General features: G+C 47.5%; 1 protein-coding gene across 50 annotated transcripts in view; it reads left to right on the top strand.

Moving 5' to 3' along the window:
- SORBS1 (sorbin and SH3 domain containing 1) overlaps window positions 1-12,154 on the top strand; it is a 187,948-nt gene that overhangs the window by 136,308 nt on the left and 39,486 nt on the right. For 48 of the 50 annotated variants that reach the window (XM_075935650.2, XM_075935652.2, XM_075935648.2 and 45 more), the window contains 4 exons: window positions 1,077-1,124; window positions 1,233-1,362; window positions 3,264-3,378; window positions 7,890-7,973. In XM_075935650.2, the coding sequence (XP_075791765.2) occupies window positions 1,077-1,124; window positions 1,233-1,362; window positions 3,264-3,378; window positions 7,890-7,973 (377 nt within the window). The remainder of the gene's footprint in view (window positions 1-1,076; window positions 1,125-1,232; window positions 1,363-3,263; window positions 3,379-7,889; window positions 7,974-12,154) is intronic. The other 2 variants (XM_075935658.2, XM_075935665.2) reach the window with 1 other exon arrangement.

Genomic DNA, 12,154 nt, shown 5'->3' with positions numbered 1-12,154 from the left:
CAAGGGCAGGGCCTAGCAGAAGGGGCAAGGCTGAGGTGAAGCAAGCCCCGAACCCTGCCTTCACTGACTGCCCATGAGGGGGTGAAGGGACAAGGCAGGAAAAGCTCTCCAAACCGGAGTCAGCGCCCCACCACTTTCAGTCCAGCTTCTCCCCGGCATGGTCCCCTCTTTCACTCACGCTTCTCGCCCCATCTCCCCTTTCCCTTCCCTTCTTCTCCTGGTTCCCTTATGTGCGTACAGATGCAATGTAAAATAGTACGCAACGGCTTAAGATGAATTACCATAATGAACATGTAAATATGCAAAAAAATTAATTTCCGTAATGAATATGCAAATGTTTCTATACCGGTCCACCAAACTTTTTGGATTGAGTTTGCCGGCCTGTAGTATAAGAAAGGTTGGGAACCACGGCTCCAAAACACCGAGATGCAGAGCGTCTCTTTCTTTCTCCCTCTCCCTCCCCCATGTGAAAAATGGGGATGGTGGAACTTCTTTTCTCCCACCCTTTTATGTACCTGGCCCATTGAGAGCCTACTATTTTTTTTTGCTACAAGAATATGCACCACCTAGCATAGTCCATGTTTATTTTGTATGCAGCACATTGTTAGTGCTCAGGAAATATTGTGTGTGTATTAATATATTTGAATTTCATGGACTCATTAATAGAGGTCCAGTGACTGGAGCCTGTGACTGAATGTCAAGGACTGCTGGGTTCCATTTCCATCTCTGATTCTGGCCTTACCTTAGGCAGTTCACGTGAGCTCTCTGCCTCAGTTTGCCTCTCAGTTCTTGGTAACGTAGGTATATAAAACCTACCTCCTCACAAGGGCTTTGTGACTGACACTGAATAATAAAAGGTTGTAAAGCGCCTTGCGACCTGTATTGAAAGCTGCTAGAGAAGTGGAAAGAAATCATATTTACAGTTCATCTCAACGCCATTTTCTAAATGCGACTGCGCTGCTCAGAACCCTCTCTTTGTCATGGCACATTACTATGAGATTAAATGAGCAGAGAGGCCTCAAACTTTGCTTCTTAGCTCCTCTTTCATCTCATTTGCAAACTATTATGTTTTTCAGATGAGGATTCTGATTCTTACTCTCCTCATTATTCGTACTCTGAAGATCGTAAGTCATTTTTCATGTGCAACTTTATGCATGTGAATTAGCAGTAAGCATCACTTGTCTTGGCCTCCTGGGACATTTACCAAGTTTTTTGTATTTGCCTTTTTGCAGCAAGAGCCCAGCCCTCAGTGCCCCGGTCCAAGAGTGAAATGGACAGCATTGAACCTGACAGGTCTGTTAAGAGATCTGCTACTCTGCCACTTCCTACACGTACTTCATCACTGAAATCCAGCCCAGAAAGGTAATCCAAACTAGGGAGAAGTTTGGAAGTCCTCATGGGGGGGAACTCTGATGCAAAGCTTGGACCCGGGTTTGGAGCTGAACTTTCCCAGAGTCCCCAACAGTTTGTATCTGGAGTATAGCTAGGGGTTGTGCTATTCCTCTGATAGGTATTGAAACCCCAATGTGTTCCTTCATCATCCCAATCTACCCCCTCTGTTTGTCTGTCTCACCCACCTATCACATCCATGTTTTGTCCTGTAGCTCAGAGCCTGTGAGATGGGATCTGTTTCCTCTGGTCGTGTCTGTACAATTCCTAGCACAGCAAGTCTCGATTCTTGATTGTGGTCCCTAGTCATTGCATCATAATATAAATATCAACAAGTATCCAAAATGTCTCTAAACTTCCTGGCTGTGTCTAGACTGGCAAGTTTTTCTGCAAAATCAGATGATTTTGTGGAAAAACTTGCCAGCTGTCTACACTGGCCACTTGAATTTCCGCAAAAGCACTGACGATCTCATGTAAAATTGTCAGTGCTTTTCCGGAAATACTATGCTGCTCCCGTTCGGGCAAAAGGGCCAGTGTAGACAGCACGGTAGTGTTTTCCGCAAAAAAGCACCGATTGCGAAAATGACGATTGGGGCTTTTTTGCGGAAAACCGCATCTAGATTGGCCACAGACGCTTTTCCGCAAAAAGTGCTTTTGCGGAAAAGCATCCTGCCAATCTAGATGTGCTTTTCCGAAAATGCTTTTAATGGAAAACTTTTCCGTTAAAAGCATTTTCGGAAAATCATGCCAGTGTAGACGTAGCCCCTGGGTCTACAGAACTGAGCTAGAAGTCTCCTGAAAAAAGGCCCTTCTAAAGCCAGTCTGGACGTAGAAATCCAGAGACCAAATTAAAGGACTGTATCATCACACAAGTTGAAATGACAAGTAGTCCTGAAGGCAAAACCCACTTCCCCGTGATGCTGTATATATTTGTTGTTAGTTTCTAAGGTGCTACAGGACTCCTCACTGTTTTTAAAGTTACAAACTAACACAGCTGCCCCTCCAAGACTTTTAAACAAACTGAAATGGTTCTATTTAGCCCTCTCTTTACAGTCTCACAGCACAGTGGTGGCCAGCACCATGTGCCAGAATGCACTGTTTTTAAGATATGAGCTGGGACCTGTGGGATAAGTTCCCAGAGTGCATTGCACCTGAAATGTTCTGGATAATGCTAATGTGGATGTCAGGAGAACTTAACCCATCTCAGATGGCCAGTGTCAATGCTCTGAACCATATGTGCTTACAAGCCAGTTCAGTACAACCGTATCAGTTCTGTAGCACAGGTGAGCCCTTAGAACCTCACTGCACAAGAAAGGTGGGCCCACATCATAGACATAAGCTCTAGCAGGATCACCAGATGCTTCATTCACCTGTGTGCCATAGGTACAGCCACTCGCAGCCAATGGGAGCTGCAGGATGTAGTGTCATGGTTCACACTGCTTCCTGCACCTCCCTTTAGCCGAGGACAGCAATCCACAACCAATGGGAGCTGCGAGTGGTCGCACCTGTGAACATTCAGGTAAACAAAGCATCTGGCATCCTGCATCTGGCCCTTGGGCCGCTTATTGCCCAACCCTGCTCTAATGTATTTCCTGCAAGGAAAGATGCTTGAGTTTGTCAATTAATGAAAAAGAAAAGCAAGAAACCTTTACTGTCCTTTCAAGTGGCTTTTAGCAGCTGGCACACATGCCCAAATTGAATTTTGGCTGCTATTAAAAAACAAACCCAAACCCCTCAGTCCTGTTCCTCTTCCAGCAAGTTTACTTCTTTAGATTAAAAGTTTCCCTGATTAAGCCCAAATTAACTATGGAAGGAGCTTGTCCAAGAATATGGAAAAAGCAGAGTTCTTGGCTCATTAGCTTCTCTTTCCTCAGGAATGATTGGGAACCCCCAGACAAGAAGGTGGATACCAGAAAATACAGGGCAGAACCCAAGAGCATTTATGAATATCAGCCAGGAAAGTCCTCTGTTCTGGACAATGAGAAGATGGTAATGTTCCTTTTATCCTGCTTCTTGACTTGGTGATTGCAATATGCTCCATGAGTGCTTGCATATTTCTATCTAGATAGGTTTCCTTACTCTTATATTGCCTACCTAATGCCATGCCAATGTATTTTGTTTTGCAAACGTTTGAGTAACTTCTTAACATTGTCTCTTCGCTAAAGGCAGATCCTTGGGAGGTGAGGGGCCTTACGTGGGGACATGTTGTTTTTCTGTGTTAAGTATGGCTCTCTAACCCTGGTTTTTAATCTGTGTTTGACTCCATGGCCTGTCTGGTGTCTGGTTTGGCAGCTGTGCTTATTTCTCAGGGACAGCGATAGTTTATTCCCTGGTGTGTGAGGCAGTTGTGCAGTGCAGCAAAGCACTGACTTGTGTTCAAAGCTTGTGTTCTGAGCTCAAAAGCCTGTAGGTATGAAAAGGGGTAACGTTGCCTGATAAGCATTGTCTTACCAGATAATGCTTACCACAGTAACCAGTGCCCTGGCTGGCCACAGCAGCCCCCTGCCTGGGGCACTGTATGGCGGGCTGGTTTACTGATTAGACATATTGCTTACTCCCATTTTAAACAGGATTTTACATCCCTAGCAGCTTGACTGAAATTAGCAGCAGGTTTCATATTGTGTTAAAGTCATCGTGGAAGTGCTAAAGTCTGGAGGAGTTTTTTGTTACAGATCTTTGGGTGCCCATGTTGTGATAATTCTTTGAGGGGTATTTTTGAAAGTTGCAGCTTAGAATGCTGATTGCTTGTGAGACTCCCAGTAGACAGCTGGGGTCGTGTTTTCATTCCTGCTTTGGAGCAGGATCGAGGAGCATGAACAGGCACTTTTACTTTACGCTGCAGCTGTGACAGGCAATTTAAAAGCCACAGAAGCACATGGGCTAAACTCCTGCATTGTATGTCTGAGTCTGACTCAAGAGTTTTTCCCTGTTCAGTGTTTGCTTTCAAGTCCCGTAAGGCTCATTATTTTATTTTGGGACTAACTCTCCTTTCATACTAGTGTAACACCATCAATCCTGGTCCAGGCCCATTCCAGTGCTTGTTGAATCAGTGAGCACTCTTGCCTTGCCCTCAGTGGGTGTTGGACACAGCACCCACGTGTGAGAGGTAAGTCAGACCCCTAGTTTGGTTGTAATAGGAAGGGTCATTCCTGCAGTTCTGGTTGGATCAAGACCTCCTGATCTGAACAGGAATTTTGCCTACGGACTGCAGGCTCAGGCTCTGTGATTTAAAGTCTGATCCATTGAAGCACTTAAGCACATGCTTAAATCCCACCCAGCGTAAGCAATGGGACTGTTCACATGCACTTAAATGTGTTGCTGAATTGGAGTCTAAACACAAGAGGGTCAGTCACCAAAGCAGCTGGAGAGACTCCTGCCAAGTTAAGCAAAGAGTACGGTGAGTTCTGAGAGTGATGCTGCAGCACATGTTTCTTTTTTTACCAGCTGTCATGTCAAACCGGCAATCATCCAGGACAGGCGTCGAAACAAAAGGGGGACTAACATACCTGTTGTTTGATTGTGGTCAGAATAGGCTGGCGGTCTGTAGAACTTGTTCGGTGTTCTTGAGGGGACTATAAAACCAGTAGCAGGGTTATCTGAAGATAACCTGCAGTCTGTTAACAGATTGCAATTGCAGTGCCATGTTCAAAGCAGTGGCTACTATGGGCCTGATCCAAAGTTCTTGACATGAGTGCAAAGATTCCCATTGATTTCAGTGGTCTTTTGATTGATTCCACTGTAGAATTCCCTGCATTACAAACTCAGAACTTTTTGGGAGTCAATACCTAATGTATAGAAATAGAGACATTGCATTTGTTTGGCCTGCAATTAATGGCAGTACCTTTTTCCTATGCTTCATGGTTTACCTAGGTTTACTCCAGACTCTTGGGAATTAACCTCTCTTTGTGATGGCTTCACCAGGTGACACAAAAGTTGAACCATTTAGCTTTCAGATACAAGTGTTTCTCTGTCTCCCTCCTCCATGGGGGGGAGGGGGGGGGTTGTTTTGGGTAGCAGCCAGCTTAGGACAGAAAATAATAAAATTGGAAGCATAAGAAAAATAAGCACAAAGGGTTGTCTCTAAATTGCAAAGAATGGATTGGTTCTGGCTATTGTGAAAGGTGCTGAGGGCCAGGCATGCCTTGGTTCTGGTCCTTGGCTATTCCCATTTGGATAAATCAGATTATCTGCTTCTAAGCTTTTCTCCACCAGAACCCAGAACTATTGTCGATGTGTATCTGGCAGTCTTCTTCTGTGAGAGGAGGCCTGGGCAGAATTATCCAGTGGTCTGAGGACAGCACCTGCGAGTCAGAAACTCCTAAATTTTAAATTAATCGCTGACCCAAAATTCTTCTGTGGCCTTGGCCAAGTCACTTCATGACTCTTCCTCACTTTTCCCACCTGTAAACTGGGGGTGATAATACTTACTCACCTGCTGTACACCACAGAAGTGCTGCCATAGGTAAAGGATCAAATTCAGCCTTGCCATATATGGTCACAGCTCCTGACAGACTCACTTCAGCAGAAGCTGGATTCACTTTAGCAAGAGCTGAATTTGGTTGATTGATTTGAAGGTCCTTTGAAGGTGCCTACAGGTGAATACATAAGAACGGCCGTACTGGGTCAGACCAAAGGTCCATCTAGCCCAGTATCCTGTCTGCCGACAGTGGCCAGCACCAGGTGCCCCAGAGAGGGTGGACCGAAGACAATGATCAAGTGATTTGTCTCCTGCCATCCCTCTCCAGCCTCTGACAAACAGAGGCCAAGGACACCATTTTATCCCCTGGCTAATAGCCTTTTATGGACCTAACCTCCATGAAATTATCTAGCTTTTCTTTAAACTCTGTTATAGTCCTAGCCTTCACAGCCTAAGGAGTTCCACAGGTTGACTACGCATTGTGTGAAGAACTTTCTTTTATTAGTTTTAAACCTGCTACCCATTAATTTCATTTGGTGTCCTCTGGTTCTTCTATTTAGGAAACTAATAAATAACTTTTTTTTATCGGCCCTCTCCATACCACTCATGATTTTATAGACCTCTATCATATCCCCCCTCAGTCTCCTCTTCTCTAAACTGAAAAGTCCCAGTCTCTTTAACCTCTCCTCATATGGGACCTGTTCCAAACCTCTAATCATTAAAAATTTAGAATTTTTTCTAAATGCTCAGTTTTATAGTGGGCAAAAATATTTGCATGTCTCTTTACTGAGTCATTCTACAAAGACCTTAATTCAGCAGGATTCTGGACTGCCCCTCAGTAGAGGCACTTCACCAGAGGTATAGCCCAAGAAGAGTGAGGGACCCAGGACAGCTTTATGCCAGCTTTTTCCTTTCAGATTTTTGGCTGCTGAGGGAGCTGAAATGGCCACCAATATAAGCAGCCTTGAGGCTGCTCTAACTTCTGGGAGCCTCCCTGGTGTTGGCTGCAGGATGCACAGCAGTGCAGAGTCAGTTGTAGAGTTCAATGCCACGGGAAAACTCCCTCCTGCAGTCTGATTCTGTCACATTTCCTGCATTAGTGGAGTAGACAGCACTGGGCTACATAGATGACTCCGTGCCTGGCCCCTGTACTCCACAACAGCAGCATAAAGCTGAGGTGTGGGCCTCCAGGTCCTGTGGCACTGACTGTATATTTATAATGCTCTTAGGTCCACTTGGAGTAAAGTCCATATCCATTCAAATCAAAGCTTTTAACCAGATCTACCTGGGTCCCAGAGCGCTGGCTTTGTTCTCTCACCTTACCAAAAGCATGGTCGTACGCGGTGTTTTGTTTAAATAGAGCGTAGGTATGAGAGGGAGCTTCCTTTTCAGCTGTGCTGTTACCTGTCCTGTCTCGTTTGCCTTCATTTGAATGTTGTCTGATTCGTTAACATTTATTTGTGAATAAACAAAGTATTGTCTCCCCTTTCTTCCCCTTCGAGATCTGTCAGAAGTGTGCTCTTTCTAATTGTGTCCTCTTTGATTTAGAATGCCACCTCTCACTCTGTTTGCTATGTATGGACCACAGTTTCTTGCATATCTGTGTGCTGTCAAAGATGCAGTGTGTCTTATGCTGATCTGGGCGAAACACTAGATAATTTGTGATCTCAATTAAACAAAAATTCCAAATGGAAATTCAGAAACAATGATAGCCTTTGCCTTGACTCCGAGAGAGAATTCAACATTAGGAGCAAGGAACTGCAAATTCTGAACCTGAGGGCCTTTCCTAGCTCTTCCAATGACTTGCTGTGTGATCCTGAGCAAATCATTTAACTGCCATTTATCTCAGTTTCCCCATCTAAAAAATTGAAATAGTACTGCTGCACAGTTTAATAAATGTTTGTAAAACACTCAGAGATCCTTGAATGAAATGTAATGTAGAAATGTGAAATTATTAGGCTAACCAACCCCATTATTCAGCTGAAAATATCGAGACTGCATCTCTAACAGTCCCTTTCCTATGTATTCTTTGCATAATGTTATCCTTCTCTTTCTTCCATTCCCCTATCACCAACTCCTTTAGACACGGGATATAAGCCCAGAAGAGATAGATTTAAAGAATGAACCTTGGTATAAATTCTTTTCGGAATTGGAGTTTGGGAAACCGGTAAGTTTGCTAGCTGCAATGATTGATAAAAGTCAACCTGCATTTTGTAATGATGCTGTTACAGTGCTACACTAGTTCCTAGAGAATGAATGAAAGAGCCCTATCAGATTGAAACATGAAAGATCATAACTGGGCCTGACATATACCAGTAATTCGATGATCATTTTAAAACATTTTGAAGACCTATTATTTGACCTCCATCTTCACAGGAACACACAACAGCTAGTGTGACAATATCACTTTCATGTGTCAGAGCACAGCTTGAGGGTTCACTTTTTACTGAGCGCAGAGATTGGTCATTTGTTTCTCCCCTTTGCCATACTCCCGTTCCCTCCTTTTACAAGATCTAGGATGGCTGCTACGTAACCTACTACATAAAGTCAATTTAGAGTCACCATTGCCTTCCATGGGAGCAGAGTCTGACCAGTGCTGATCACTGTGCCTACATTACAGTGCATACATTGAGTAAAACCAACTTGCCACAGTCCCCCACTGTGTATTTCTCTAAGGCACGATGCTGCCCTCATCCATTCACCCACTGCTCTCATTGGCTTCAATAGCCAATTGCACATGAGTATTGGAAGCTGTAGGCTTCTTGCCATTATGATTTAAAGGAGGCACCAGTCGTAGTAGTGAAGACTTCAGGACATGTGTCCTTGCCTTCCACAGGCTGTGAGGAGTCCATCTCTGCTTACAGATGCTAGCAGCAGACCTGTGGCTACAAACAATATGGCCTTTGGGGCCTACTGCAGATTTCTCTTCAGTCACAGTCCTTTCTATTGGCTTCAATCAACAGTGAATATGTAAAAGAAAACCATGATCTCAGCCCTCGCTCTGAGCAGCAGAAATGGGAGGAAGTCTGTTTCTCCAACATTCGTATTTGTGTCTTTGCTCATGCAGCCAAGTCCTCTCCACTATTTCCAGCCTCCTAGAGGGGATTCCCAGAGTAGACTAGTGAACAAAGCAGAAACTCACATTTGAGTGCTTGCTCAAGTCCATTCCATGTCATCTCAGGTGTGCACATGTTGTGTGCACCATTATGGGAAACTTCTCCCTCAGTGGTATCTATAGGGCCAGCCCCATCACCCTCTGGCGGCCCGTGCTCAGACATCGGTGTAAGGGGTGGGGCTGGCTCCTTGCCTTCTCAGTGTCTTCTTACCACCCATGATGATGGCTGCCACCTGCTTGCTTTGAGAGGCTTTCTCCAGCAGTTTACTGAACTCTTCTTTGTAAATAGCTTTTAAGCATCAGTTCCTGTTAGTTTGTTAGTTCCTTAAGGCACATTGTGCCGGCACCAGGGCGTGTGCTGCAAGTGCTTAACCCATGCTGGTGATTCCAGCTGCCTCAAGTACGCATGGGAGGCTCGTGGCAGAGATAAGGACAGAATTTCTTGGGGTTCAGGCTGTACGCTCAGGACAGGGACATCAGGTTGAAAGCGCTGCTAATGGAAACTGCGCTTAGGCTGGCCTCTGAGATGAACCAGTCCGAGTCAACACTGAGCACATTTCTATCAGTTCAGCATCCCCAGTGCCGAGGCAGAGGTGCAAGAAGTGATCGAGAGGGGCTATTCCACGGTGCCCGGGGCAAGCCGGAGATGGCTGGGGAGCGAGGTGCGAACTGTGCCGGGCCACTTGCTATTCGGCCAGCAGTGCACGACATCCCAGCCCCCAAGATGGGACCCACCTCAGGCGCCATTGCACACGATGCCTTTCCTTACATAGAGATGGAAAGGAGCTCAGAGCAATACGCTTGGCCTGTAACATGTTCCTTCCACAGCTCCCAGGCAAAAGCATGAACGTGCTGACGGGCCCTACAGCGTCCGTGTTCTGTGTCAAAAACAGGGAGAGTCCCGCTCCAAGGGTATGTCTACACTACAGCACTAATTCAAACTAACTTAATTCGAATTAAGCTAATTCGAACTAGTGCATCTAGACCTAAAAACTAATTCAAATTAGTGTTTTGCTAATTCGAACTAGCATGTCCACATTGAGTGGACCCTGAACCGAAGTTAAGGCTGGCCGGAACAGGTGCCGGCAGGGCATCAGGTTAGGACTTAGAGAGTGGAGCTGCTGCCTCAGGCTAGCTGAGGGCTGTGCTTAAAGGGACCCGACCCCCACCCCGGACAGACAGTTCTCAGGGTTCCCCGCTTGTTTGTCTACCTCAATGAGGGACACAAAGCAGTCCTGTCTTGGAGTGCACTGAATGCCCGCACTCGGCACATCACAGCACTCTGCCATCAGCCCGGCTGCACTTGCCGCAGGCTGCCATCAGAAAGTTCTTCTTCACAAAGCAAATAGTCAACCTGTGGAACTCCTTGCCACAGGAGGCTGTGAAGGCTAGAACTATAAAAGAGTTTAAAGAGAAGTTAGATAAAGTCATGGAGGTTGGGTCCATGGAGTGCTATTAGCTAGGGGGTAGGAACGGTGTCCCTGGCCTCTGTTTGTGGAAGGCTGGAGATGGATGGCACGAAACAAATGGCTTGGTCGTTGTCTTCGGTCCATCCCCTCCGGGGTAGCTGGTGTTGGCTGCTGTCGGTAGACAGGCTACTGGGCTAGATGGACCTTTGGTCTGACTCAGTACGGCCGTTCTTATGTTCTAAGCTCAGGGCTCAGGGTCGGGGGTCTTACTGGACCAACTTGATTTTCATGCAAACCTGCTCCTGGGTTCGCATGTGGCCTTTGGTGGCCAGGCTGGCAGCTATCCTGCCCTAGACGGCCATTTTCCTGTGCCTAGTGCGGAGATCGTGGACGTTGGAGGCTTCCCCCCAAACCTCGATGAGGTCCACGATCTCCACACTAGACCAGGCGGGCGCCCACCTCTTGCAGCTCCAGGCAGGCTCCTGGGAGCCGCCAGCCTGGTCCTGGGAAGAGGCGGAGGGCTGGGTGGCAGCGGGTGGCTGGCTTATGCCGTGCCAGGTGCAGGGTCTGCTGGCTGGGTGCTGGCAGGCTTGCACCTGGCACAAGCACTGTAGCCAGACCGTGGCCCTTTTAAGGGCTCCGGGGCCGGGAGGGGGGCAGAAGAGTTTCCCTGGTTTGCCCAGAGTGGGCACAGGGCAAGCTGGGGAGGGCTAGCCTCCCACTAGTTCGAATTAAGTGGCAACACAGCCCTTAATTCGAACTACTTAATTCGAACTAGGCGTTAGTCCTTGTAGAATGAGATTTACCTAGTTCGAATTAAGCGCTCCGCTAGTTCGAATTAAGTTCGAACTAGCGGTTTGTATGTGTAGCGCCTATGAAAATTAATTTGAACTAACAGCTGTTAGTTTGAATTAAGTTTGTAGTGTAGACATACCCCTAGATCTTCTGTCAGGCACTCCTCAATCTCTGGAGTGTCTGTGTGAAGCATTCCATAGGGAGCGGACCTGCTGGCATATCACCTCAGCAGGTCCTGCTCCTCTTACTACGAGTGGTCTCTCCACCCAAGGTCACCACTACGCAGGACAGAAACGTCACTGCTTTTGCTCAAGTCTGAGTAAAGGCAGAGGCTCTCTTACTAGTGTTCCTGTGACCATGGTCGGACAACCTGCGGTAGCTTTCCCTGTCATTTCCCTGGCTTGCAAGGCTCTCCTGAAGATCAAAAGGCACAAGAGGAAGGCCCCAGCATGGCCTTGCCAGCATTGGTTCAGCATGATCGCAGATCTTACAGTCTCATCTCCCAGGGTGCTGCCTTTCAGACCAGACATGATGTCTTAGGAGGCTCCTCCATCCAAACCTCATAGGCCTACACTCAGGGCCGGACCGAGCCATTCCGGCACCGCGGGCAGACAGGTTAATTGTGCCCTGGGTTGGGGGAGGGCGCATGCGAGGTCCTGCCCCTCGCACCGACATGCAGGAGCGTGCGTGGAGCTGGTGGTGGCAGGACGCACGTGCCTGGCCCAGCTCAGCCTGGCTACTGCCACTGGTGTGCCGCCCGGGGTGGGCCGAGCCTGGCCGTGCAGGCCCCCGCGGCCGTGGGGGAAGAGGCGCTGCTGGCCGGCGCTGCAGGGGTTAACGCGGCCTCCGCCCCGGGCGGCCGCTGCAGGATGGCCGCTGGGAGCTGCTGCAGCCCACGAGCTGGGAGCCGGGCGTGCGGCGCCTGATGGCAGCTGTGCACCCCTTACAGCTGCCATCAGGCGCCCCCCCATAGGTTGGCGCCCCAGGCAGTTGCCCGGCTAGCCCATGCCTTAATCCAGCCCTGCCTAC

The sequence above is a fragment of the Pelodiscus sinensis genome, chromosome 8, assembly GCF_052426305.1.
Source record: "Pelodiscus sinensis isolate ZL-2025 chromosome 8, ASM5242630v1, whole genome shotgun sequence".
NCBI classification, from domain to species: Eukaryota; Metazoa; Chordata; order Testudines; family Trionychidae; genus Pelodiscus; species Pelodiscus sinensis.
Note: the sequence above shows the minus strand (reverse complement) of the source record. Positions and strands in the feature narration are given on the sequence as shown.